Source organism: Aspergillus fijiensis, assembly GCF_003184825.1.
Source record: "Aspergillus fijiensis CBS 313.89 unplaced genomic scaffold BO72scaffold_38, whole genome shotgun sequence".
NCBI lineage: Eukaryota > Fungi > Ascomycota > Eurotiomycetes > Eurotiales > Aspergillaceae > Aspergillus > Aspergillus fijiensis.
The window spans coordinates 2,750-27,816 of record NW_024469014.1 but is presented as its reverse complement, the minus strand read 5'-3'; the positions used below and the strand labels follow the sequence as shown (position 1 = coordinate 27,816).

Genomic DNA, 25,067 nt, shown 5'->3' with positions numbered 1-25,067 from the left:
CCTGCGCGCAATTCGCGTGCTTCTTCTTAATAGATTTTTTTTTTTTTTTTGTTTTTTCTTTTTTTTTTCTTTTCCTTCTCTGTGCCTTTGTCTTCCCATTTTCCTCCTTGCTCACTTGGACTATTATCCCTGTCTTCATATTTCATCCCTCATCCCTCATTTCGTTCAAGTAAAATCCCCGATCGTAGCTAGCCAATCACTTGGATTTCGATAATTAGACACCTAACTTGCACACCTACTAATCAACGCTATAGTTAATGATGCCTTTAGATCGAATGCACCATGCTGCATCTCGATAGGAATAGAAATCCATTGTCAGCCGTTAGTGTCTTTCGTACCTCCTTGACCCATGGTGGGGAATTGAATCAGGTCTCTGGTCTCCTGCTCTCCGCCGATATACATAGTGAGCGGACTTTTAATTCACTTTGATCATAGTCATTGTACTCGCGTTTGCAAACTGCATGACTATAGAGATGATGTAGCGATGCATTTTCTCTCCTGTCTTCTGGACCAAGAAAGCTGTAGGTCGTATCCAATGGTTGTTCCAAGGTCATCGATGGGTATGCAGTGAAGAATTTCTTTACAGAAGAAGAATTAGCGCACCTGCCACTTTAAGTCGACAAGAGCCGAGGCCGGCCTTAAGAAAAGTATCAGTAAGTAGTATCTCGAGGTTGCGATCGAATTTATTGAACTGTACTCAATGGAGTAGCTACCTTCTAAGTTACTGTTGCTAGTAGTTTAGTCTATACTTTACCCACTTGTGATTCCTTGTTCAGTTGGCTGATCACCCAGCCGACAAACAAACTCTGGTCGCCTCCACCTACTCAGTATTGTTCTCCCTAGTTGTTTTAGGCTGTCGGCTCATCGGCGTCTCTTGCCTGTCGAATATGGTCGACAAGCCACCTCAGTATTGCAGATTGGCTTACGAGCGGATTACGCAGTCGGGCTATAAGGAGGAACACCACAATATAGTAAACGAGTGGGGGGAACAGATATCCATATATTTTTTTTAGTGTAACGTTCGACTGCTGCAGGGATTCAAGAAGAGAAGAGAGAGAGGAAGAGAGAGAGGCAGATATGTGTGGATGTAAGCTTGGACCTCCAACACGACAAATGCCATATGTCCGAGAGGCAAGAGCAAGAGTAAGAACAGTGCTAAAATGACTCCTCCGCTGCATGGTCTTTTCCTAACACAGTGGCCAGTGCTCGTTTATTAACTTACTCGCCTACCTACTGTACCTAGTACCTAGTCTCTGTGTACTTGTTTCAAGATACAAGCTTGTTTAGCACGTCGTAGACACGATCAAGTTGAGATGATCGAGCACCATTTCCAAGTAACTTGAGAGGCATTTACCAGATCATGAATTATACTAGCATGGCCTCCGTTCTGTTTTCCCATTGTGCCCCCTTCTCTTTCCAATCCTCATCCCCATTTCTTGCCCCCCCACCTCCCGGGTAAAGTACAAATTTTCTAGTACTCAGTAAATAGAACTAGTGGCTAGCTTCGACTTTGGTCTCGTCATCTTACTGCGAGAGTCAATCCACCACCCTCCACCCACCACCCACCATCACCACCACTACCAGCAATAATACTAGTCCCCACTCTCTGGACTATATCGCTAGCACTAGACTACTGTTGCACTCTAGTAGTCTGTAGCTACATGCATGGGCCGCCGCCAATCCCTTCTCCACCCTCACTATCCTCCATCAGTCCATCTAGATCCAGGGTCTCTGACGCACGAGGCAAAAATACACCTGCATGACACTCAAAATGACAAAGGAACTGGAGCCCACGAGTAACTTATTTATATTTCTCTTTACGGATTGGTTCAATTTATTGTCTGAATGTCGGTCTTGACCATGTGCCTTCCTTGCCATTCCGCCGCGCCAGCGTCTCCATTTGCAACAATGAAAAGTCTCGAATGCTGCTTCCCTGCCCATAAGTAGTTGGCACTTACTCTCTCTAGGAACCAATTGATCTGGCAGTCTCGTCTCATCTATTTTTTTTTCTCGCAGAGCGCTCTTATGACCGCGGAGGGTGACAGCTTTTCTACTTCAGACATTCGTTACTTTGCTTGGGCTTCCTCCCCTAATCGGACATCCCACGACCACCTGTCACCACATTTACCCCCGAACCTGGCCTCTTCTCTTCTAGATAGGAGGCCATTGTTGGATTCTCACTTTTCGTTCCTATCAACATTGCTTGGTTCTTTTAAGGATTAGTGTTCAACGCCGTATTGGCTCACCAACATACTCGTTGGCCCAATCCTTCATCCTGCGCGGATCGGTTGCAAAATCAAGGCAATTCTCGCATCCAACTTCCTTGGTCTTAGGCCTTCAAACCCAAGTGATACATCTGGAAGTGCTTGCAGGATTGCGGTCAGCATGGAATTTCCATATATGCGAGCATTTGTTGCTCTTTTGTAAGTGACTTCCACGTCAATACTCCTTGGGACCACATTGCCGCCTTAATTCCGCCTCCCATTCATTTCTTGAGTCTCAGAGAGCGAACGGGATGCAGGTGCTGATGATTTGGCTGGCATATAGTATCTACCGCTACTTTCGTCTGGTGGTAAATTTGGTCTCTTTCTGGACTTTTAAGCCCATTCCTCTTCCCGAGAACCCGGAACTCACTGCCCAAGATGTCACGGTGATACTTCCTACGCTGGAAGGCTGCGGCGACGAACTTGTGGAGACGATAAGAACGATCCTCGATAATCATCCGTTTGAACTATTGTTGGTCACTATCGAGGCGAATAGAAAGAAGGCCGAACACATGCTGAGCTTGATGCCTGCTTCGAAGTCCAAAATTCGTCTGTTCACAGTGACGCATCCGAACAAACGCCGCCAGATGACACGAGCAATCCCAGAGGTACGCACGGCAATCACCGTCTTCGCAGATGACGATGTGAGTTGGCCACACACAGTACTTCCTTGGATTTTGGCGCCTTTCGAAAGGGATGAGCGGTTCGGTGGTGTGGTCACCTGCCAACGGCTGCGACGTGCTATTGCACCCACCATGTCCCAGCGCATCTGGGGTTATCTTGGGGCCTTGTATCTCGAACGACGAAACTTTGATTGCGCAGCCACCACCCACATAGATGGAGGGTTGCCCTGCATGTCCGGACGTACAGTCGCGTATAGGACCAAGATCCTCCAAGATGAAGGATTTACTTACGCTTTCACAAACGAGGAATGGTGGTTTGGCAAATATCAATTGAACGCAGACGACGACAACTTCATCACTCGCTGGATGGTCTCTCATGGCTGGGAGACTTACATGCAGTACCACCCTGAGGCCGAGGTCCTGACCACTCTGGAGAATAACCCGAAGTTCCTGAAACAATGTGCACGCTGGTCTCGAAGCAATTGGCGGAGCAACCTTACAAGCATGTTCCATGAAAAACACGTTTGGTAGTAAGTTTACCTTGTCATCTTATCTTCGTTCGAACTTTCCCTCAGGGTACCCTTGTTGGTCTGCCCTCGACATTCAGTTCTGAGCCTATTTGGAGAGAGTACATCATTGTGTCACGATGCGCAATGAGGCAGAGTGAAACAGAGATGTTGGATAGCGACCTTGGACATATTCTGAGTTCTCACCAAGCTGTTGTTGGTCTTGTTTGTGTTGTGTATGCTGATTCCTTTTGTAGCCGCCAACCCTGGAGTGCTTATGCTGTTCATTTGACGACACTTTCGCCCCCAGCGCTCCTGGGTGACTTGCTTCTTCTCTTGTTGTGCCACAAAGCCACGGTAGATTGGGACATTCATGCTCATACGATGGCTATGCAAATACTTGGAGGTTGGATGCTCATGAGCAAGTTTATCAAGCTTCTGGGACACTACATTCGGTATCCTGTGGACTTCGTTCTGCTGCCAATTTCAATACTCTTTGGTTATTTCCACGGGGGAATCAAAATCTACGCTGTGCTCACTCTTAATGTGGTAAGTTGCTTTCTCGATTTACAATTGTATCTATTACCCCAGCCCAGGGCATTCATTGGAGACGGAGAGCCACGCTCGGGTTGTCCTCAGCCCTGACCCTCTCGGCTTGCATGTCTCCCCTGTTCCCTCGTGCATACTCGTGTCTTCGTGTACATCCTGAACGGCCTTCCCCGCCCTGTCTGGGCGATTATGAGTTTTGTTTGCCGCCCGGCCTATTCTACTCGACCTCCTGGATCTTCGAGGCGATCTTCTTTCCAACCACCGTTCCATCCGCATTCGCCTCTCTCTTTCACTTTACCTGTTTATCGTCACCTGTACTCAACCCTTCAAGTGCTGTTCAGTACTCTCCCTTCGTCTGTTCCTTCGCTTTCCAGAGCCTTGTTAGGTCTATGTCGCGCGTGGGGTTTTCGGGAGCCTCCCTATCCTTCCATTCTCGAATATATCAGCTGACTTAAAATTCCCCTGCAGACTGCATGGGGTAGCAGAGATGGCGCCGACGCCTACGACGCCGAACGTATGAAGAAGCGAACAGATATAGATCGCATGAAACGGCCATATTACCCAAAATTTATCACGCAATAATGCCAGCTGCTGCATACACCAAAAGCGATAGACGTTTCACTCCCCATGCTACCATCGCCCGTGTTTGTGAGACTAAGGCTGGACCGGTCTGATCATTGAAACACTATGTCCATATTTCGCTAGTCTGGTTGAGAGGACAGCAACGTCCTTGACACCCTCCTATACCCACGGGATGCTATGACTCGTGCTAATGATGAGACGCCCTTATGACACCAATTTTGAGAAATCTTCTTCCAGACCAGGCCCATCGAGTTTTTAGCAGCTCGCGGGGCTATTTACCCAGCCTCTGTATCCTATTCCGCGTTTCAAACTTCCCCGTTCTTCCTTTCTTGACCCTGCCCGACACTCTCATCGAACCCATCTGAATCCACTGCTGTTATTGGATCCGAATTGGGATATTTGGGGCTTTGGAAATTCCAGAATAATACTGAATTGCGATCAGATCTAGCCAAGTTATTTCCACCATTTCCAAAGAGTCCTGATCAAAAGGAAATCCTCTTCATGTAAACTACAAAAGTGCGGGTTTGGATATTGTGCTTGTGCCGCTGTCCTTCTCTTCTGCTTTCCTTTTCTTCTCGATGTCCTGACTCGCTCTTGTCTTTGTCATAGCTTGCCAGCAAACTGTTCAACACCAGACGCCGAGCCAGGACATCATTTCGTTCTCAAATTGTTGTGCACTATTGTCTCACGCGTAATGTATATCATTGAATACCGTTAACATTAATAGCTAATGAGATTTCTGTTTTCTTGTTGGAGGCAAACATGTTGCGATTTTGCGCAGCGGATCACCTAGTTTTCAGGCCTTGACCTCGACCATAAGTCACAATAAATGGTTAAGGCATAAGAAACGCCTGCCTCTGACATTCGCTTGGTGTCGAGATTGGATGGCAACCTGGCATAGTGAGGGAAGGGAGGAGTCTTTGGTTATGTGACGTACACATTTCTTTCAAGGTATGCAGTGTGCGGGACTTGATATTGACGGGAGGGATGAAGTGACAAAATTGTGAATGAGTACAGAAGAACTTTTCTACCGATGACAGTATATGATCAAGCCCATACAGTAATCAGAGGTAAAGCCACATGCTTTTTCTCGTCATGCAGTAAGATGATCGAGTAACACTGTGCAAACCTGGCGATTTCTAAGGTTGCGGAGGCCGCATTCCATATCTGCGGCGCCGGTGGCGTCCCGACCCGACTTCACCTCCGCTCTGTGCGGGAAACCTGATCCGACACTGTCTTGGAAGCTGTTCATGCTCCCTCGCTTCTATTCTCACCTGTCTCTCCATTGTATCAAAACCTTCCTGCAGATTGTGCTTGATTGAACATGCGGCGGTTTTCTCATTTTTACGCAACTCTGTCGCGACAGGCAGTTTCGACCCTGGCTGCTCGACATAATGCCGCTATTGCGCGTTCTCTTAAAACCTCCTCCATGAAAGCCGCTGTTGCCCACCCTATTACTACCCATGGGCCTCCCCCAAACGCGCCATCACCTGCACCTTTCTTCGATGCATGCTCTGAACGGCGATCGGAAAGTTCACTCGAAAAGGAGGCGAATGCGCGTCCAGAAAAGCCCTCTTCAGGACTCAAGAAGCGCTTCTGGAAGGATGTTAGTGTTCGGAAAAAGTCAGGTAAATCTCGAACAGCTACTGTGGCGAATATACGTTTAGGGCTTGGATTGACTCGATTGCCAACGTGCTCCGGATTCTAATAATAGAAGGCAATTACGAAGTCTTGCTGGACACCCGCCCCATAAGAACGCCGTCCAAAGATGCCTTGTCCATACCCTCGACGAAACCTTACCTAGCGCATGCGATTGCTTTGGAGTGGGATGTGATGACTACCGCCCAGCAAGCTCTGAAAAATCATCTTATCCCGCTGACATCTCTTACGGCGCGTGCGGCGGATATTGCTCGAGAGGATGAGGAAGGCATATCGTCCGCAAGGGATCAGATTGTGAAGACCGCGATGCGTTATCTGGACACCGACACACTACTTTGCTGGGTGCCCGAGCCTGCTGACTGTCTTAGAGAAACCAACGAAAATGGTGAAAAACTCGAAAGTCTTCGAGAGGCGCAGATGAGGGTCGCCAATGATACTATTGCCTTCCTGGGTACCAAGGTCTGGCCCGGAGTTGATATTCGACCAATTTTAGATGCCGACAGCATTCTGCCCGTATCCCAGCCGCAAGTCACCAAGGATATCATTCGACAGTGGGTCATGAATCTGCATGCTTTTGATCTGGCTGCGCTTGAGAGAGGTATACTCGCAGCGAAGAGTCTTCTGATCGCTGTTCGACTGGTCGCTGAGTGGAGCGAGAACTTCCGTGGCTTACAACGACCTGGACAGAAAAGATTTGGGATTGAAGATGCAGCAGAAGCGTCCAGTATGGAAGTTAAGTGGCAGACGGATATGTGGGGCGAGGTGGAAGATACCCATGATGTCGACAAGGAAGACCTTCGTCGACAGCTAGGTAGTGTTATCGTTGTAGTGAGTGGAGAGACTAGGTGAAGCTCGGGCTATACAGCCATCATTTAAGACTGTTGGTTTATGTATGTATTTTACTCCATGTATAATAGATTTTACCTTTTCCTTCAACCGTGCGCCCGTTTGTCGAAGCGCGCGAAGCGATGAGCAGTTATACTCAATTGTCGGGAGATTCTCCAAGAAGTGACGTGACGCGCGCCGCCTCCCCAGATCCGACCCCTCCATCCCTCTTTTGCCGACCCCAAACCAACCTCCTTTTCCTTCCTTACCTCGGCTCCTTTTCCTTTCCTCATCCCACCTCGCAGCTGAGGGTTCCCAGCGATTCCCGCTGCATTTGGCGCTGTACTTGACACCGTACTTGACATCCTGTGTCTAGAGGAACCGGCGTGGGAACTGATTGTGGCCGCGGCGAGCAGAAGAGAGAGATGACGGATAAGGGTGAAGGGTGAGTGTATCTTGAGATTGATTTCTGAGTCGTTCGGGGCCAAACCTCATTCCCTTAACACTTGTTGGCCGGCTTACTCGCCTATGTGGCCAGGGGCCCTGAATCCCCATCGGAAAGACCGCCGTAATTCGGGCGTGCTGACACTGGATGTCCTTTGCGACCTTTAGGCATAAACGTTCCCGCAGTTCTTTGGCGCTGGCAATCTTGCACCGAGACAAGTCGCGCGAGGGTCGTGAGGGCAGTGCCAGTCGCGATCGCGCCCAGTCACCTCCTCCTTCCACATCCTCTCCGGTCGGCAGCAGCACGTCCTCCTTCCCTGGTATACCAGCCGCGCGAAGCTCCAGCCGCCGTAAATCACATCAAGAGACGAACTTGTTGCCTTCGATGGCTGGCGAACCTCCGCGAGAATCGATGAGCTCCCTCCGAGACGACGACAATATCGAGAAGCTTCCCTCTTTGCCCCATGCCGAAGGCAGTAGCATGTCTCTGGACCAGTCGGTGAGAACTTTCCGCCTTTTCGAGATCCTTCGGAGCGGCGACACCATCGCTATCTCTAAAGCCATAAAAGAGACGAAGGAGCCTCAAGGGGCGACCAATCTGTCAGGTACGACGGTTCTCCACTTGGCTATTCAGTGCGCGGAGCCGCAAGTCGTGGAGTATATACTATCGACGGGCGAAGAGTTGGATGTGAATGCTCAGGACCGAGATGGCAATACTCCCCTTCATCTGGCCGCTCAATTAGGACGTGGTCCTGTAGTTCGTGATCTGCTGAGTCGGCCTTCGCTGAATGACTCAGTTGTCAACTACGGTGGTCAAACGGCTCTTGACGTTGCCAGGACTCCCGAGATATTCCAGCAACTTCAGCTAGCGCGGTCACTCTTCATTGACCGTAAAACCCAGGAGATCCAAACATTGGTCTCCCAAGGTGAATATGCGAAACTTGAGAAGGTTTTGGAAGAGCCTCGGGTTGAGGGTGTGATGGATGTCGATAGCCTGAATCTAGTCACTGATCCTGCTACTATTCAATCTGGGGGAACGTTGCTACACGAAGGAGCAAGGAGAAGAGATACGAAGCTGATACAGATTCTTTTGATGCATGGTGCCGACCCGTTCCGCCGCGACAAAAAGGGAAAGCTCCCACAAGACGTCACCAAAGATGAAAAGACGCGTGCGATCGTCAAAAAGTCCCCGGCCGCTGTCATGGCTCAACGGGGTATACAGGAGAAAGCCATTTTAGGAACTAGCGTAACGGCCCCGAGCGTCTCTGGCCGGGTGGGCGTAGCCGAAGCTCCCTTCGCTGGCAAAGAAGCTCGTGAGATGAGAGGATATCTGAAGAAATGGACAAATTACACCAGTGGTTATAAGCTACGGTGGTTTGTATTGGAGGATGGGGTCTTGAGCTACTATAAACATCAAGGTGAATTTAGCCAAACACACTCGTTTCCAATCATGTGAAATCGGCTAACCTAATGTCTACTCCTTGGTATTGGCAGATGATGCGGGCTCAGCTTGCCGGGGTGCTATCAATATGAAAATTGCCAAGCTTAACATGGATTCGCAGGACAAGACTCGTTTTGAAATTCACGGCAAGTCATCGGTCAAGTACCATCTCAAGGCGAATCATGTCGTCGAGGCTAAGCGCTGGTTCTGGACGCTCAACAATGCCATACAATGGGCAAAGGACGAAGCAAAAGAAGAAGAGAAGCGCCAGACAAGGCATGCCGAAGTGCTACGCCAAGCGAAGATCGAACAGACTGAGGGTCGGTCGCCTGAGAGCATGTCAGACTCGCCGGGCTTCAATACCTACAATCAATCGAGTGGGAGAACCCTGGCTCCATCATCCAATGCCGTACCAAGCAGTAGTGGCACACGGCTTAGCACGTATGCATCGCGTACAACGCTAGAAAGTGCTCCTGAAGACGATGAAGGCTCATTGTACGGCTCGTTGGATCATACTGCACCATCAAACGCTGTCCGCCGTCTCGCTAGTCATGCAACTACTGCGCCCGACATTGACGGAGATGATGACATTGATGACGATGATGGGGACTATGCATCCAGCCACGATATACCACCAACTGATAAAGATGCCCTGAATATCACCGCACAGTCGACCAAACTCCAGCTTGATATCCTTGCCAACATTGCGGCTTCAATGCAGGTGGAACAATCGAGAAGCCCGAGCACAACCCTGTCAGATCCGGCCGTCGAGCAAGCTCTGGTAGCTTACGGAGCAGCCGTGAGTAGCTTACAAGGCTTGGTGCAAAATCTCTTGAGAATTTCCAGGGACCGCGATGCTTATTGGCAATATAGGCTCAACCGTGAGGCCTATTTACGTAAGATGTGGGAAGAGAGTATGGCTAAGATAGCGCTTGAACATGAAGAACTGCAGTCGCGAATGGGTGAGTCGGAGGAGAAACGACGGCGCACCAAACGGGCACTCAGGGAAGCATTAGAGTCAGCTACTACTGGCCATGTTGATGGCAGGGCTCCTTCTCATGCACAAACCATCAAAGATGACTCCGATGATGCAAAAGTCGAGGCTCATGCATCCGATGTGGTTGACAAGTGCTCACGGCTAACGGAGAAAGAGCCAGGGCAGTCGCTCAATCACAAACAGTCAACTCTCTCTCAGATCAATAACCTTTGTGACTCAGGGTCCGACGATGACGACGACGATGAGTTCTTTGATGCAATTGATTCAGGGGAGATTGAGGTGGAGAAATTGTCATCTGTACCTTCAGATGATTACGGGAGGGAGTCTCCAGATGAGGGTAGCGAGCTTCGAGCCATCAAGCGGAAGGAAATTATCCCCTCATTCACAGGGTACGATGAGTCCGTCAGGGAACGGCTGAAAATGGACTATGACAACAGGCCGAAAATCTCGCTCTGGGTAAGTAACAGCTCAACAACCCACTGCATAAGGAACCTGACATTTGTGAACGCTCACAATAATTATAGGGTATTCTAAAGTCTATGATTGGTAAGGACATGACGAAGATGACCCTTCCAGTCTCTTTCAACGAGCCAACGTCGTTGCTTCAGCGAGTGGCTGAAGACCTGGAATATGCGGACCTCCTGGACATTGCCGCTGATAGACCCGACTCCATGGAGCGGTTGTTATACGTCGCTGCGTATGCTGCAAGCGAATATGCATCGACCATTGGCCGTGTGGCAAAGCCTTTCAACCCCCTCCTTGGTGAAACATTCGAATATGTCCGGCCTGACAAAGGTTATCGGTTCTTTATTGAGCAGGTCAGCCACCACCCACCGATAGGCGCTGCCTGGGCTGAGTCAACCAAATGGGATTACTATGTGAGTACTTATTCTTAGAATTTTCTAATGTAGTGACTGCCGTCAATTTGCTGACTGGTCCATAAAAATAAGGGCGAGTCTGCTCTCAAATCGAAGTTCTACGGGAAATCTTTCGACATCAATCTCTTAGGGACATGGTTCCTTCGATTGCGGCCGGCATCCGGAGGAGAGGAATTATACACTTGGAAGAAAGTCACGTCATCTGTTATCGGCATCATTACTGGTAACCCAACGGTCGACAACTACGGGTTAATGGAGATCAAAAATTGGACAACCGGCGAGATCTGCTACCTGGATTTTAAACCCAGGGGATGGAAGGCATCCTCTGCCTATCAGGTGTCCGGGAAAGTAGTAGATCGAGATGGAACCCCGAGATGGAGTATTGGCGGTCGGTGGAATGACAAAATATATGCGCGTCATACTCCCGGGTTTGAGGCGCCGGTGTCTGGCCAGGATCCCGAATCAAACAAGACGCTTTTGGTCTGGCAGTGTCATGCGCGCCCAAGCGGCATTCCGTTCAACCTGACTCCGTTCGTTATCACCCTCAACGCTCTGCCGAATGGTCTCAAGGAGCACCTTCCTCCTACGGACACACGGCTTCGACCTGACCAGCGTGCGATGGAAGAAGGTGAATATGATTTGGCGGCCAGTGAGAAGCATCGGGTGGAAGAAAAGCAACGAGCCAAGCGCAGAGAGCGCGAGACCAACGGGGAAGAGTACCAGCCCAAGTGGTTCACGCGAGCCCAGTGCCCAATCACCGGAGAGGAGTACTGGGCACACAACGGTAATTATTGGAAGTGCCGAGAATCCCACGATTGGAGTGGCTGTGAGGATATTTTCTGAGGGTGAGTACTGCGTGTGTTTGATGCGTGGTCATTCCCACTGTAACTATGATTTCACACTGGAAGGATACATGCCTCAATGGCTGAATGATTGAAGATGCTATGCATCTTGACTGTAGCATAAAACTTATTCAACACCACTTTGCTGGGCCGCGAATGTCACGTGTGAATGCTTGGCAACCGTTCAGTAAGCTCCGTCCTGCAACTGCTTCTCGCGTCACTGCCGGAGAGTCTCGACACTCAACCACTTCTTATATTTCATTCTTCTTTCCTTTTCTTCCTGGCTCATGTTAGCTCTGTACCAACCAGCAATGACTGGTGAGTACACCTGTGGTCGCTGCCTACATGCACTCCGCCAACGGGCTGTGGTACGCCTGCCACACTATGCACTGCCTAGTAGAGGATATGGGCTGTTCAAACCTGCCTTGGTGCGGAGTTTGAGTAGTTGTAGCAAAGGCCTCCTTTTCTCGGATAGCCCGCCTCAAACAGCCTCGAAGCAAACAGCATTCACTCCCCCGACTGCGTCCCAAAGTCTCGGATCGGTCGTGCACAAGGCTTCGTCTTCCACAAACACTTTTCCAGATTCGCGCGTCTTGTTGAAACCGAACAACCTCTTCCATTCGTTCTCTCAGTCACCAGCAGCGGCCATTCGACAGCGTGCGGCTTTCATCAAACAAAACGCCTTCTGCCCACATCCAAGCCACCAGCAGACCCGACTGCCTGTCTCTCCTCATGACCCAGAGACGCGCAAGAGCCCACAGAGCTCGAATCTGCCGCCGGCACACTCTCACTTTGAATGTCCAGACTGCGGCGTGCCGATCTATTGCTCGGAGGGACATTGGATGGATGACTTTGAAGCACACTTGGAGGTCTGCGAGACCATCCGACAGATCAATGAGGACGATCATGACTTGCATTCTGGGCGGGTTTTCCCGGAGTTCACCTACCCAGGCCTTCAAGATGATAATTTCGTCATCAACATGACGAACTGGGACACTTTTCTTTATACACGAGAGTTTGAGGCGATCAACGATGACCGGAGCATGCGGCAAGTGACCCGGATGCTGACCTATCCGCTTACACTTGCGAGTGTTTTGCATGAACTGAGTCCCTACAATGTTCGAAAGGGGGGGAGGCTTACAGTGGAGGGGCTTAAAAGTGTTAGTGGTAAGTCATCACGGCGATTTCTTTATCTCGTCTCTTTCCCTCACATGCTCTATGAGATGTTTGCCTAACTGGGAGTCGCAGCGTTGCGATACACTTTACACCCTCAAAAGACAGGAGAGGGTGTCGATATTCGAGGATTACGCCTGAAGGCACCCCCGGTCCGCATTTTCATCCTAGGGGCCCGGGCTGAGTCTTCCTTGCCGCGAGAGGTTTGGTTGCAGCTCAGCTACATCTTCCCACGCTCTCTCATTCATCTCATTTTCATCGGACCGGAGAGTATGACGAACCGCGACGCCGAGTTCCCGCTGCCTGAGCGGACACCTGGCAACCCATTCGGGGGTGTCGTCGAAGACCGACTTGGAGGTCAATTCAAAATCACGACCTACGTTGACTACTTCCACACAATGTACAAAGCCAACTACTTCCAACCTTTCGATCCATACTTAGACTGCATCATGCTGTTTCATCCCGGACTCGGACACCCGGCAAGCTCTCACGAGTGGGAAGAAACCCTCCCGCAACTACTGGAGACCAAGGTGCCGATCATCAGCACAGGCTACACGCAGTGGGATATGGAACGGGATATCAAGTGGGTGCATGAGAAATGCGCCGGCGAATTCGATATTCTGCTTGAGCCCGGTGAGAATATTTTCCGCAGCTTACGCTGGGATCTCAATGACTTGGACCCTCATGATGTTTCGTGTGGCAACTGGGGTGTCTGGGCTTTCAGAGGAAAGAGGTACGCAGTGCATTCACTTCCCTTCTGTCTTTCTGTGCTAACTAAATCTTGAAGATACGAGGCAACATTCCGCAACTAGAAGCTGTTCTCCCCGTGCCTGATGCACTTGTTCGCAACAACATTACTGCAACTGTACACTATGTTAATGCTGTCTATGCCTTCGTGCATATTTCCATGAAAGCTCGACGAGCCTAATCTTAGCTTTCATTATATCTGCGTTGTCAACAGTACATATATCCTTTCCCGTCGTGGCAACTTACTTGATGCAACCTGGACTGCATCACTGAAACCGCAAGAAGAAGTGAAAAGCTAGGCAAAAAGCTGGTCAAGGCTCAGCTCTTGCTCGGGAATATTACAGTAAATTTTCTGCCAACACTGGGCTGATACATCAAACCTCGAATATTGAATTGCTTGTTGCTTTCCATCACAAGTATGAGCTCTACAATAGCGCGGTGGAAATCAGAACTGGTAGACAGAACAGCCGCACGGCCTCCTGTCATCGCCACCGTAGCTAGTACCCCCTGTCAGAGGGAATGAGAGGCCATTTGTGTTCAAGCAGAGGACGAGACACTGAGCTCGGACATCCAAGGAAGACAGTTGCGCCAAACGAGCTCAAAGCATGATCAGACCAACGGCAGCCAAGACACCAGCGGCAAGGCCGCTCGATAATTTGGTGGATGGGACCGCAGCGCTGGTCTCAGTCGCCTCGGCTGCGCCGGCGGAATTAGAGGATCCGGATTCAGATTTTGTGTCGGCGGAAGCACCTTGAGTGGGAAGGGTGGTGGTCTTGGTGATATAGGACCTAGTGAAGGAAGGGCTGGCGGCCACAGAAGAGCTAGCACGCACGGAGCTGGCGGTAGCAGAGCTGGCGATAGCAGAGCTGGCGAAGTGACGGCTAAAAGTTGGCGTGTGGCTAGAAAAATTCGACAAACTTGCGGAGTGAACTTCCGAGCTGGCGGTAGTGGCAGTCGCGTCGATGTTGCTGCTGCTTAAAATAAGTGGGGACGAAGTAGTCGAGGTGGAAGCCAGCGTGGGCGTCGTAGAGGAAACTTCGGGATAGGCAGCGCTCGTTGTGATGGCAGCGGCGGCAGGTATGGCCTGCACCGCTGCGGTAGCAAATGGTGCGTAGGCCGCGCAGGCAATCAGCAGAGCGTTCGAGATATACATATTCGATCGAGGTGTGTTTCTCTCTTGCGCTCGATTTATCCTGAGGACTGGAAGTGACCGGGGAATGAGACCAGCTGATTCAAGCCAACAGTTTCCCAATGGCGTGAAGTCTGGAACAGTAGAATATCTTGACGAGCCAATGCAGTGTGCTTTGAAGGTACTCTGGAATGTATATTCGTATAGTTTGTGCAATAGTATCACAATTCAAGCGGAAGAAATAGAGACACGGCGAAAAGAATGGATGGAGCTGCAAACGAGGGACTGCTCTTGTATACGGAGACAAAATGAAGGAATTCTAAAATCAATCAACGCAGGGAATGAATGACAGCACTGCTGTAACTATCGCGATCCATAAAAGCTGCAGAAGAAAACAAACAAGAAAGAAGAAACAGGGCAGGAGTGTCAGAATAAGAGGGAAAAGGGGGGAAGAAGATGGGATGGCTGACGTGCCCACTCACTGCTTGGCTTTCTTTGATCAAATGCCGTCTGGGTCCGGATTTGTTCAGTCATATTGTAAGAGTCCACGCAATAGTATGCATATTTCTAGGGCTGGGGGCTAACAGGAAGGATCCTAGACAACTAATTAGGCCCCAGCATCGATCAATTCAGGATTTCGACCCCAAGTTGTATCCACATTACAACAACTGCCATCTACGATGCCGTCCACGCTACCGTAAGTATGTAGTAGAGGTTTCAAAGCCCGGCATCATCAGATGGGAAAAGGAAATAGCAGCGAGCAGTGGTCGACTAGCAAGAAACATGTAGGTCTGGGAAGGCTGAAGGGCTTTATTTTCCTGGTGTTGAGAAGATTGGTGTCTGTAGACCCTCAACCTGAGACAATGACGGCCGAGAGTGATGAAACATTGGTTGGAGAATAGCGAATGAGATTGATCAAGTGAAGTTTGCCATGGGCCTTAATTTGGTCTGGCCGCAGTGGAGTCGGTCAAGCCCTGCAGCAAGCACTCGAGCGGTGAAGTCTAGGCTCGAAGACTGGATCAAGTGACAAAAAAAGAAAAGGGGGGGGGAGGGGAATAATAAGAAAAAAAAAAGACTGTACGTACCCAGAAAAGTACTTAGTAGTTGCAAACAAGAGAAGGGGTATTCTACGGAGTAGATCTATAACAAGAGACTGGATAAACAAAAGCAAAACCCCTCATCACAAAGCCCACACCTGGCCCACCACCAACGCAACGATGGTCCAGTACCCGATGGCAAGGCTCACTTGGCTTGTTGGTCCAGCTGCGGCGGCGGATGAGGCAGAGGAATCGGCGACGGTGGTCCCATTGGGTAAAGTACCATTGATATAGATCGAGTCGGTGCCATTCACATTGGCAACCCGCGTGATGCTTGTGTTCGTTGGTTGGCTACCGTTAAACAGCGACTCATAGTAAGTGGAATTGGAGTTGTCATCACAGCCACATTCCAGGTACTGTTGGCATAGACAGACCACGGGCATGGACTCATTGCGGTGCGAGGACTGATTCACATAATAGTAATGATGGGGGTATGGATAGGCGTATACGTTGTATGCCCAGAACCCGAAGAACGCCAGACCAGTCGCAGGCAACAGATAGGGCGTGATGCCCGTTCGCGATCGAGAACCCGAAGTATAGGGAGCGGTCGCGCCGCCAGCATAATATTTGCCGCCCCCGTAGGCTGGTTGTCTCCCTGAACCGCTGCGAGTTGAGCCTCCAACGTTGGTCGAGGAACTGACAGAACAGAAAAAGAGTCACTCAGCTTTGTCTGCGCACGGAAAGGGTCTTCACATCATTAAACACTCACCCAGTCCTCGAACCACTTCCACTACCTCCACTGCTTCCACTGCTGCTCCCTCCGCTACTACCGGTGCGGCCACCACTGCCTCCCCCACTACTGCTGCCCCCTGCACGACCTCCCCCTCCTCCCCCACCGCGACGCTTTGCAAGTTCTGAGGTATAGCCAGACTGATCTCTTGACCCAGGAGCGGAGGACGGGAGAGCCAGTGATATGGTGGCTGAGGCCTGGAGAAGAATCACCAGGGTAGTCAACCAGATAAATTTCATGATTATGAAAATGCGATACCAAGTTCTGTGTTCTGCAAGGTGATCAAGATGTTGTTCGGGGGGAATCTAATGAGAAACCTGAAAAGAGAATGCTGTAGAGAGTAAGATCCTCGATGACGAAGAGATTACAGATGTTGAATGTCTCACTTGGCATTTTCGGCACAGGAAAGTCTAATGGAAGGAAGGAAGTTGAGCCTGACTTCCCTTGTCTCCAACCCAAAGAGCTTTGTTCTCTTTATGTTGATGACCTCGAAGAGTTCTTTGTTAGATTTGAGGGTTGCTGTTCCTGATTCTATTATACTGAGCAGGATTAAGAAAAAGGAAGAGCGAGAAAAACACACACACACACACACAAAAGGGCATAGACAAAGAAATTGAGGTGTCAATGTGCAAATGAGGTCATCCACAATGATGGCGGACTTGTGTACCGCAACTTTGAAAACCAATAAGGATGGATGGAATGGTCTATGTCTATGTCTATGCCGTGGCATCCGATTCCGAATACATAATTATACCTACCTACGCATAAGGTAGTGTCACATAGATAGTGGTTTGAAAGTCACCATTTAGTACTACTATGCACCAAGTAGTGTATATGTATTGAGAAAATTTCAACTTTCTCTCCTCCCCATTCAGACCCATCAATTCACTCTTGTTGGTGCGGTCGCACCAGCGGTCTGTACTTCGGCTCCCACATTTGAATCCGAACCCATTCATCCAATTCCTGATCGTCCGTAGGAATTCCCGTCTCCTCAGCGTGCCCTTCCTCCACTGCGGTCTTGATTACCGCCTTGGCAATATCGATGCTAATCTCTCGCACATCCTGAACGTCGGGGAGAAGTGGCTCCTTGGGATCTTGCAGCGCCGGCGACCGCATAGCCAATGCTTTGACTGCTGCGACAAGCATCTTGTCTGACAAAACGCGGGTCCGCGAGAGAACCGCTCCCAGTCCGATGCCGGGGAAGCAAGTAGAATTGTTGCATTCGGCTGCATCGCGTCAATAGTCAAACTCATTAGCTTGGGATATCGTATCCGTCAATTACTGGGCTGTCTCCTTACCAATCTCGTACTTCCCTCCGTCCCGTTCAACAGGTGGGAATGGACTGCCGGTAGCCATTAAGGCCTCGCCATCTGTCCAACGATTGATGTCCTCAGGACACGCTTCGTGCAGGCGTGTGGGGTTGCTGAGAGGGAACACGATCGGGGTCTCGACGTGCTTGGCCATCTCGCGAATGATCTCTTCCGTGAAAGCTTTAGGCTGGGTAGAAGTCCCAATCAAAACGTGCGGTTGCACCTTTTTCACCACGGCCAGCAAGTCTCGGGACTTTTCTCCAGACCATTCGTCGTCGTCCCGTGCAAATGGCACTTGGGCTGGTGTCAGTTGATCTCCCAAAGACTTGAGAAGAAGCCCGGGCTTATCAAGGCACCTGCATATGGCTCGTGATTCAGTACATCGCGATAATAACACAAACAGCGTGGTCGGCCGGACAGTGCTTACCATATCTGCTTCCTAGCTTCTTCCTTTGGCTTGCCCGCCTCATTTTCGATCGTGTCAGCGATTTGCGCGGCAATGCCTGTGCCAGCAGACCCGGACCCATAAACCACGATCCGCACATCCTCCATCTTGACCTTGCTGACATGCAATGCAGCCATCAAGGCAGCCAAGGTCACACACCCCGTCCCTTGAATATCATCGTTGAAGCATGGGATCTCCGAGCGGAACTTGTCAAGGATGCGCTTGGCGTTATGGAGGCCGAAGTCCTCACTGAAGAGACGGTCAGCCTAGCCCAAGTCCTGCAGACGATGCCGACCTACAAATGAATATATGCCTTTGGAAACTTCTTCTTTGCGACTGTCACGAAATTTTCCACAAACCGGTCATACTCTTCTCCCCTGACGCGCGGCTGTCGAAGTCCCAGGTATAGATCGTCCTTGAGCAAGGATTCATTCTGGCGCCGATATAAGTATATTGTTGGGCGATAATGGAATCGACTTACATCGGTCCCGCAGTCTAAGACGACTGGAAGCTGCCGCGAAGGGTGGATTCCCGCACAGATGGTTGTCAATGCCAACTTGGCGACTGAGATCAAAATGGCACCTACACCTTGGTCTCCAATGCCCAGAATCTGAAATAGATGTCAGTTGCGTGTTCTGGCCACCTTTAGCTGCTGTCTATCTACTTACCTCCTCCCCGTCACTGACGACGATATAGTCAATCTCCTCACTGCCTTCAAAATTGGAAAGACACTCCTCGATCTTCTCCTGCTCTTTGATATTCAGGAAGCACCCTTCGGGCTTCCTGAACAGACGCGAATAGTTCTGTATCGCGTCGCCTTCAGTTGGCGTGTATATGATGCTGAGCATTTCTTTGAGATGAGTCTCCAATAACTTTTTGAGCATTAGCCAATGATGTTGCTCACGTGGATTGAGATATATCGATACACGAGAATGGGATTGAATTTTTGGGACCCTACCTTGTAGTACAGAACCTCATTCTGCTGCTTCATACTAGCCATGAAGGTGTTCTTCGCGATATCACTTTCCCGGCTGCTGTATTGCTCATAGGCTCGCTGGACCTGCTCCTCTAACGTCTGAACGTTGGGGGGGAGCAGGCCTAGTAGTTTGAATGCCCGACGTTCGTCCTCCGGGAAGGAAGATCCTTTGTTGAACTGACAGGACTCTAGGAGGTCTCTACCCTACCCAGCAGAGTCAGCATCCTCAACTTGCTAGATGCGTAGTGCGCGATGTCATTATAAGCCAAGAGCGTGCGATACCTCATGAGGACACACCAAGGGGCCCTCGGCAGCGCGGGGCAGATGGTTGAACTTGGAATGCTTGTTTGATGCAGACATCTTAGGTGTATGCTGGGAGAATAGACGGCGACACTGTGGTGACAGGGGAAATGACAGTCGTGAGGGTTTTAAGATCGAAGGTCTCCTGGCCATTGAGGAAGACTCGAGAGTTGGAGATCAGCTTAGGAGTAATTACGATTGTGGTTGACCCTGGGTGATAAGGGAAGCTTAACATAGCTGGGCATATGATGCAAGACGCCGAGCCTGACCGTTAGAAACCGGCTAGCCGAGCGCTAATAATACTCAAGCTTATATGCATGTATGTCTGTACACTACATTACATTTGCACACCGGGGGGTGTTTTTTTTTTTTTTTTTTTTCTCTTTTTGGTGAGGAGTGGAGGGTGCGAAACATTTGCTATCACCATGATGATGATAATGACGTAGTTAATGTCTCTCGGGCGAGGATTGATTCACAGTAAAGTCAACATGACTACAGCCCTATTCCACATTTATTAGTGGATAATCGCCTGTACTAAGAAATGCTTGTCGAGAATCATGGAAGGGATCATCCATGTATGAACCATATTAGAAAGACCCTGCTAGTTGTGTAGAATTAAGCATTTGTACAGGTGCATAGGAAATTACTTAGTACTGACTAAGGTACAGTACCTTGGTTTAGACGCCAGGTTGATCTTTGAGCCTAATAGTAGCAATCAGGTATCACCCTGCCTCCAAGGGGGCTTGCTTAGTACATAGTACGGGTACTAAAGGTGGTTAACCACTTTACTTGCCTATTTATTTCCCGTGCTTTCCACATCGGTGGAACCGGGACTGTGATCAAATCTTGGTTCAGAGGGGAAATGATGATTGCTGATGTCAGGATGTTTTCCATACCTTATCTCTAATCGGATAGACGGCCCGGTCGCCTGCTGACTCACCTCTTTAAGCGAGCCCTCCCTTCAAACCAACCAACAACAAAAATAAAGACCCAATCACTCGCACGAGCATCGCGTTTTCTCGCCTTCATGCCCTCTCCGCCATTCCACCATTCGACCATTGGTGGTGCCATGCGACATGTCATACGTCTATACTACATCAAACCATAATATCTGCCTACTGACTATCTCAAAAAGACTGTTAATGTGCAGTTTGAAGACAAGTTCGGCTCATCGTTGTCGCAACGTGCGGCGCCACAAACCCCCAGCTTCGAAACTGAACGCCTGATGGTGTTTGGTAGCCGATTGAGCAAGGGGAATTCTAGCTTGTACTATATCTGCAACTTTGCAATCCAGCTGTCTCGCATCGATCGTTGTATTTCACGCCTCTGGGCTGAAACAGAGCGTTTGAGCATCTCCTACGGACTCTCTTGAAGAACAGTCATCGCATGTCACGTCCTGTGGCTGTGGCCGACTGGAGCTGGATTGCTGGGACTCTTGCTCCCTCATCTGAAATATCAGATGAATTGTTGCTAGAGAAAGCCCCCAGGGCCTTCATAGTTCATGTTGCTTGCGTGTTACACTTCCTACGAGAGCATGACTCCTTGCGCACCTACATTACCACACACCCGTCTTCAGATAGTTATTATCAAGAATTTACATAGCCTTTCTCATATTGCTCCCAAGATATACCTCCTATTCACCTCTGGTTAAGTTGTAATGTACGGTAGAGACGACTGGACTTCGGCTGGTGGTCTGCACTCAGAGCTTACTCTTGCCCGCTTCGGCCTCATCATCAATGACCTTCACCACCACCTTTCCCCAGGTTTCTCTTCCACCCAGCGCCTGCAATGCGCGGGGAACACTCTCTAGGCCCACGAAGGTCTCGTCCTTGAAGGCAGTGCCCCTGAACTTCCTTTGCGCGACGAGGTCGAAGATGCCGGCCCAAACGGACTGAACCGTCTCCTTCTCGAACTGGGCGTACTGGCCCCAGTGCAATCCGACCAAACTGACATTCTTGAGCAGCACCCGGTTCAACGCGACCTTCTCGATCTTGCCCGCCGCGAATCCGATCACCAGCAAGCGCGCGTTCCACGCGACACACTTGAGGCTGGCCTCAATCAGTCCTACAGGGTCATAGACAATGTCGACGCCCACCTTGCCGTTTCCCGTACGGTGTTGCGCGCACAGTTTTTTGACGTGGTCCGGCCAGCTCTTGTCGCGGTAATCGACGACGTGGTCCGCGCCGAACTGTCGCGCGATCTGCCGCTTCCGCTCTGTGCTGGCCGTCGCGATCACCGTCGCCCCCTTGGCTTTGGCGATCTGCACGGCGGCCAGACCAACGCCGCCGGCGGCCGCATGCACCAGCACCCACTCACCAGCCTGGACGTTTGCCCGGTGAACGAGGGCCCCGTAGGATGTCGGGGCCGTGACAAAGAGGCCAGCAGCATCCTCAAAAGTCCAACCGCTAGGGATAGGTAGCAAGGATGGTTCGGGAGCGAGGACGTGAGTGGCGTAGGCACCCTGCGTTGCGCCGAAGACTCGATCGCCAACAGCGAACCGTGGCGGCGTTGTAGGAGAGGTGGGCACGGCCAGCACTGTACCCGCAAACTCTGAACCTCCGACCCAGGGTAAGGGAGGCTGATGTTGGTATTTGCCTTGAATTTGTAGGATGTCGAAGAAGTTGGTACCCGCCGAGTGTATCTCAATCAGGTAGTCTGTCGGAGACGGGGAAGGGGTAGGAAGTGTAACAACTCCGAGTTCCAGAGGTCCCTTGGTTGTTGGCAGTCAGTAAAGTTATACGAGCGCTTGATGAGAGACTGGGCTCATATACCTTCACATATTCGGTGACCTGAATGGCTCTCATGATGGTAGTCGAATGGCTAAATTCTTGATGCGTCACTAGTACTATTTGGGTGACAGAGGTGTGTTCGGTAATAACCAGCAACCGGGACCTGGAAGCAATCTCAATCGCCAAAATAACGCTAATTTGTATGCTATACTCTTCTGTTGGCAAATGGAAACTTGAGTCCAGGCAAGGTGAGTTGCAGACGAGAGAAGGGCGCGGAAGAAGGAGGAGGAGGAAGGTGAGAGACAGCTCAGCTCGGGCTCTCCCCACTATCGCTGGGCTGGATGTGCCGAGGTCCGTCTTCGGATATTGTTCCAGCACAGGCCTGCTCGGCGGCATCTTGCACTATTCCATACCGTACCAGCATCTTGGCGAGAATTTTCGAGGACAAATTGCCGATTGGTTTTACAGGGCAACATTCTAGGGGAAAGAAGATTATATAGAGCTGGAGTTCTCGGAAGTTAGAGCTCGCTAGATTAAGAACTAAGTAGATTGCGTACAGTACATACATACATCACATAATGAAACATTCATAGTGGCGTTTGTCTGGCCGTCAAGGCTGCAGATCTCCTCCCTCCTCCCCCCAAGAAAATCAAGGTACACCAGCAGGCCTAGTATATATGACCCATTTAATGCGAAATAAGAGACTTCCATCCCAGAGTCCCATTGTCGAGAAACCCCTCGATACGTGCGCCCCCGAACTCCTTTGACCCGTAGTGGATATCATTTGAACCTGTACACCTCACCTCATGCATCGGTACTACCAGCCGATACGCCAGGTATCGGATTCCCTTGTAGACGTGATACCGATCCAACTGCCCAATCCCTCATCTATACCGCATAGACAAAGGAGAAAAAGCGAAATGAATACAGAAGAAAGCAAGGCAGAAAAATAGGGCAGCAGAACAGAAGAGAGTAACGTAACCATGAAGACACAACGTGCGACTCCAATGCGCGAAGCCGCACGGAATAGGAAAGATCACCAGAAGTCATTCGGAACTCGAATGAGATGAGACGTTGACCACAGTCCGAATATCTTAGAAGTCGATACTGGGTGGTCGATGAACAAGAGTCTCAGTCCCCGGATAGGTATAGATAGGTGCACACATCGCGGAATGCTGCCCGCGAGGGAAGAACGAGGGCGGAGGGGTCATTAAGCCCATGTTATGCTGACTTGTGGTCTTGGAAGGGAGTGATGCCTTTCTATCCAACGCTGTCGACTGCATGCCCTTCTGTTCCAGTCTCGGATGACCGCCAGCGGTATCCTGGACATAAGGAGCAGACATGGTACGCTTCCATAATTGCGCGCCATCGTCGTGTAAGTCAGACAACTGCTGTCTTGAGATATTGGCTGTCGGTGGCGTTTGTGGTGTAAATACCCGCTGTGGCCCGGGAGGAGACATCAGGTGCATAGCAGGGTCGATCGGAGGACTCAACGGTGCTGAGCTATAGAAAGGCATCGGGGGGGATTGGGCGCCAGGCGCCATAGGCATCGAATACCATTGAGGGATTGACCATTGAATTGGAGCAGCTGGGGCCGAGGATGACACGGGTGTTTGCATGCAAGACTCGGTGGTGAAGCCATAAGCATGTTCCTGGAAGGTGGGTGCCAAAGTCGCAGTCGGATTGACCATCACATCTTCGAGCAAGGGCGAAGTCGTCGAAGCATGAGAAGGATCCCTGTGCTTGTTAGGCTGGTTCAATGGTGATCGTTGCGCCAGTACAGGGGCCCAGGCGTGATCGAGGGGAACTGTGACCGGCAGCTCTCCTGGTGGTGCAAAAGACCCATTCATGAACCAATCTGATTCGGACACAGAAAGATCCGTTGCAGTCGCATGAGACTTGGGAGAGACAATGGCAGCTTGATGCTTGGGAGAGCCGCCGTCACGGCCACTGTCATCGCCGGACCCCTCCTGTTGACTATCGTTCGACTTCTTGCGGGTTTGGCGGGAAGGCTTGGTGACCCGCCATTTCTTCAATCTGCTCCGCAACTGGGTTTCACTGAAAATGAATGACGATATTAATGCATTGTTATTTCATGGGTACTGTAAAGAACAAAGCTCACCTTGGATTGAAGTCGTCGGAACGGATCTTCTTAATCACCTGCTTTAACGGCCACTCCTCATCCTTGTACAGCTGAGCGATAAGGGCCTTCTTCCTCTCCCACACATCAGATGGAATCGAGTTCTTCATTTCTGCTCTTCTGGCGAGGCACTCTTCTGGAGGTTGATTGGGAAAACTGAGCCAAGTTCAAGAAAAGGCGAAGCTCTTCTCTTGAAACGGGCTATGGGAACAGCCCGATAAGTGGAATTTGTGTGAAGCGAGATACACCTGAAGGAAGGTCGAGTAAGTCAAGGAACTTGAGCAGCAGCCAACGAGAGATCGATGAGATGGGATTAGTGAAAAGAAAGTGTCAGGTCTCGGTATAGCGGAGAAAGAACGAATGCCAGGAGCGGATGCAGCAACAGAGTGGATTTGGACAGGGCAGTGGTCTGATAGTTATAAGTACATGAATATAAGACTAACTACCTAGTATTCAGAGGGGGGAGGGGGCAAGTGGGTGGGGATGGTTAGGACGGAGGTAACTGATTTGCAAGATAGGCTTAGTGGTTGGAGACAGTCGTACCAGAGCATGGTTTAAGGTACGGAGCAAAGGTCCTAAGATGGAAGAGACCGTGAACCACAGGTGTATCAAAATTCTGAAGTCAGGAAAAGTACTAAAAGTCTAAAAGTAAACGGGGGAGGGGGACGAGGTGGAGTCCAC

At 50.2% G+C, this 25,067-nt stretch overlaps 9 protein-coding genes across 9 annotated transcripts; 4 read left to right on the top strand and 5 right to left on the bottom strand.

The window, feature by feature from the left end:
* Window positions 1–2,200: 2,200 nt before the first annotated feature.
* BO72DRAFT_172256 (glycosyltransferase family 2 protein) lies at window positions 2,201–4,627 on the top strand. The gene is made up of 4 exons (XM_040939389.1): window positions 2,201–2,423; window positions 2,548–3,417; window positions 3,651–3,942; window positions 4,411–4,627. Exons 1-4 carry the CDS (start codon window positions 2,386–2,388, stop codon window positions 4,522–4,524), a joined length of 1,314 nt encoding a protein of 437 aa, XP_040799382.1. The 5' UTR covers window positions 2,201–2,385; the 3' UTR covers window positions 4,525–4,627.
* An 850-nt stretch (window positions 4,628–5,477) lies between these two features.
* On the top strand, window positions 5,478–7,185 carry BO72DRAFT_478861 (ATP synthase complex assembly protein ATP12; the record flags this gene model as incomplete). Its single annotated transcript, XM_040947536.1, has 3 exons — window positions 5,478–5,482; window positions 6,058–6,152; window positions 6,239–7,185. The coding sequence occupies 3 exons, from the start codon at window positions 5,478–5,480 to the stop codon at window positions 7,030–7,032; spliced, it is 894 nt and encodes a 297-aa protein (XP_040799381.1). The 3' UTR covers window positions 7,033–7,185.
* Window positions 7,186–7,487: 302 nt separating this feature from the next.
* BO72DRAFT_172434 (OSBP family protein) lies at window positions 7,488–11,754 on the top strand. The gene is made up of 4 exons (XM_040939390.1): window positions 7,488–8,870; window positions 8,947–10,346; window positions 10,415–10,768; window positions 10,841–11,754. The coding sequence occupies exons 1-4, from the start codon at window positions 7,601–7,603 to the stop codon at window positions 11,609–11,611; spliced, it is 3,795 nt and encodes a 1,264-aa protein (XP_040799380.1). The 5' UTR covers window positions 7,488–7,600; the 3' UTR covers window positions 11,612–11,754.
* Window positions 11,755–13,862, top strand: BO72DRAFT_172224 (putative mRNA processing protein (Mss51)). Its single transcript, XM_040939388.1, has 3 exons — window positions 11,755–12,777; window positions 12,859–13,516; window positions 13,571–13,862. The coding sequence occupies exons 1-3, from the start codon at window positions 11,898–11,900 to the stop codon at window positions 13,593–13,595; spliced, it is 1,563 nt and encodes a 520-aa protein (XP_040799379.1). The 5' UTR covers window positions 11,755–11,897; the 3' UTR covers window positions 13,596–13,862.
* Window positions 13,849–15,558, bottom strand: BO72DRAFT_172538 (putative extracellular serine-rich protein). The gene is made up of 3 exons (XM_040939392.1): window positions 15,318–15,558; window positions 15,142–15,232; window positions 13,849–14,730 (listed from the first exon to the last, which is right to left on the bottom strand). Exons 2-3 carry the CDS (start codon window positions 15,191–15,193, stop codon window positions 14,129–14,131), a joined length of 654 nt encoding a protein of 217 aa, XP_040799378.1. The 5' UTR covers window positions 15,194–15,232; window positions 15,318–15,558; the 3' UTR covers window positions 13,849–14,128.
* Window positions 15,559–15,746: 188 nt separating this feature from the next.
* Window positions 15,747–17,048, bottom strand: BO72DRAFT_172603 (uncharacterized protein). The gene is made up of 2 exons (XM_040939393.1): window positions 16,466–17,048; window positions 15,747–16,392 (listed from the first exon to the last, which is right to left on the bottom strand). The coding sequence occupies exons 1-2, from the start codon at window positions 16,723–16,725 to the stop codon at window positions 15,840–15,842; spliced, it is 813 nt and encodes a 270-aa protein (XP_040799377.1). The 5' UTR covers window positions 16,726–17,048; the 3' UTR covers window positions 15,747–15,839.
* Window positions 17,049–17,190: 142 nt separating this feature from the next.
* On the bottom strand, window positions 17,191–19,743 carry BO72DRAFT_449865 (NAD-dependent malic enzyme). The gene is made up of 8 exons (XM_040945115.1): window positions 19,500–19,743; window positions 19,200–19,421; window positions 18,910–19,113; window positions 18,723–18,851; window positions 18,541–18,674; window positions 18,224–18,490; window positions 17,785–18,152; window positions 17,191–17,712 (listed from the first exon to the last, which is right to left on the bottom strand). The coding sequence occupies exons 1-8, from the start codon at window positions 19,575–19,577 to the stop codon at window positions 17,372–17,374; spliced, it is 1,743 nt and encodes a 580-aa protein (XP_040799376.1). The 5' UTR covers window positions 19,578–19,743; the 3' UTR covers window positions 17,191–17,371.
* A 1,473-nt stretch (window positions 19,744–21,216) lies between these two features.
* On the bottom strand, window positions 21,217–22,321 carry BO72DRAFT_470122 (NADPH:quinone oxidoreductase family protein; the record flags this gene model as incomplete). The annotated part of the gene is made up of 2 exons (XM_040947002.1): window positions 21,217–22,227; window positions 22,289–22,321. 2 exons carry the CDS (start codon window positions 22,319–22,321, stop codon window positions 21,217–21,219), a joined length of 1,044 nt encoding a protein of 347 aa, XP_040799375.1.
* Window positions 22,322–23,148: 827 nt separating this feature from the next.
* Window positions 23,149–24,788, bottom strand: BO72DRAFT_172193 (uncharacterized protein). The gene is made up of 2 exons (XM_040939387.1): window positions 24,369–24,788; window positions 23,149–24,304 (listed from the first exon to the last, which is right to left on the bottom strand). Exons 1-2 carry the CDS (start codon window positions 24,494–24,496, stop codon window positions 23,341–23,343), a joined length of 1,092 nt encoding a protein of 363 aa, XP_040799374.1. The 5' UTR covers window positions 24,497–24,788; the 3' UTR covers window positions 23,149–23,340.
* Window positions 24,789–25,067: the final 279 nt, after the last annotated feature.

What these genes read in the sequence shown, in the direction of transcription:
- BO72DRAFT_449865 (XM_040945115.1), bottom strand. Translation starts at nt 19,577, where the DNA reads ATGTCTGCATCAAACAAGCATTCCAAGTTCAACCATCTGCCCCGCGCT. An exon ending in CCTTGGTGTGTCCTCATGAG is followed by an intron (nt 19,422 to 19,499) that starts GTATCGCACGCT and finishes TCTGCTGGGTAG; the next exon opens with GGTAGAGACCTCCTAGAGTC. An exon ending in GAAGCTAGGAAGCAGATATG is followed by an intron (nt 18,153 to 18,223) that starts GTAAGCACTGTC and finishes AGCCATATGCAG; the next exon opens with GTGCCTTGATAAGCCCGGGC.
- BO72DRAFT_172193 (XM_040939387.1), bottom strand. Translation starts at nt 24,496, where the DNA reads ATGAAGAACTCGATTCCATCTGATGTGTGGGAGAGGAAGAAGGCCCTT. An exon ending in TCCGACGACTTCAATCCAAG is followed by an intron (nt 24,305 to 24,368) that starts GTGAGCTTTGTT and finishes ATTCATTTTCAG; the next exon opens with TGAAACCCAGTTGCGGAGCA.
- BO72DRAFT_172538 (XM_040939392.1), bottom strand. Translation starts at nt 15,193, where the DNA reads ATGACTGAACAAATCCGGACCCAGACGGCATTTGATCAAAGAAAGCCA. An exon ending in TGATCAAAGAAAGCCAAGCA is followed by an intron (nt 14,731 to 15,141) that starts GTGAGTGGGCAC and finishes GGTCACTTCCAG; the next exon opens with TCCTCAGGATAAATCGAGCG.
- BO72DRAFT_172434 (XM_040939390.1), top strand. Translation starts at nt 7,601, where the DNA reads ATGTCCTTTGCGACCTTTAGGCATAAACGTTCCCGCAGTTCTTTGGCG. An exon ending in GGCCGAAAATCTCGCTCTGG is followed by an intron (nt 10,347 to 10,414) that starts GTAAGTAACAGC and finishes CAATAATTATAG; the next exon opens with GGTATTCTAAAGTCTATGAT. An exon ending in CAACCAAATGGGATTACTAT is followed by an intron (nt 10,769 to 10,840) that starts GTGAGTACTTAT and finishes CATAAAAATAAG; the next exon opens with GGCGAGTCTGCTCTCAAATC.
- BO72DRAFT_172256 (XM_040939389.1), top strand. Translation starts at nt 2,386, where the DNA reads ATGGAATTTCCATATATGCGAGCATTTGTTGCTCTTTT. An exon ending in CGAGCATTTGTTGCTCTTTT is followed by an intron (nt 2,424 to 2,547) that starts GTAAGTGACTTC and finishes GCTGGCATATAG; the next exon opens with TATCTACCGCTACTTTCGTC. An exon ending in CTGTGCTCACTCTTAATGTG is followed by an intron (nt 3,943 to 4,410) that starts GTAAGTTGCTTT and finishes ATTCCCCTGCAG; the next exon opens with ACTGCATGGGGTAGCAGAGA.
- BO72DRAFT_172224 (XM_040939388.1), top strand. Translation starts at nt 11,898, where the DNA reads ATGTTAGCTCTGTACCAACCAGCAATGACTGGTGAGTACACCTGTGGT. An exon ending in GGGGCTTAAAAGTGTTAGTG is followed by an intron (nt 12,778 to 12,858) that starts GTAAGTCATCAC and finishes TGGGAGTCGCAG; the next exon opens with CGTTGCGATACACTTTACAC. An exon ending in TGGGCTTTCAGAGGAAAGAG is followed by an intron (nt 13,517 to 13,570) that starts GTACGCAGTGCA and finishes TAAATCTTGAAG; the next exon opens with ATACGAGGCAACATTCCGCA.
- BO72DRAFT_172603 (XM_040939393.1), bottom strand. Translation starts at nt 16,725, where the DNA reads ATGAAATTTATCTGGTTGACTACCCTGGTGATTCTTCTCCAGGCCTCA. An exon ending in GGAAGTGGTTCGAGGACTGG is followed by an intron (nt 16,393 to 16,465) that starts GTGAGTGTTTAA and finishes CTGTTCTGTCAG; the next exon opens with TTCCTCGACCAACGTTGGAG.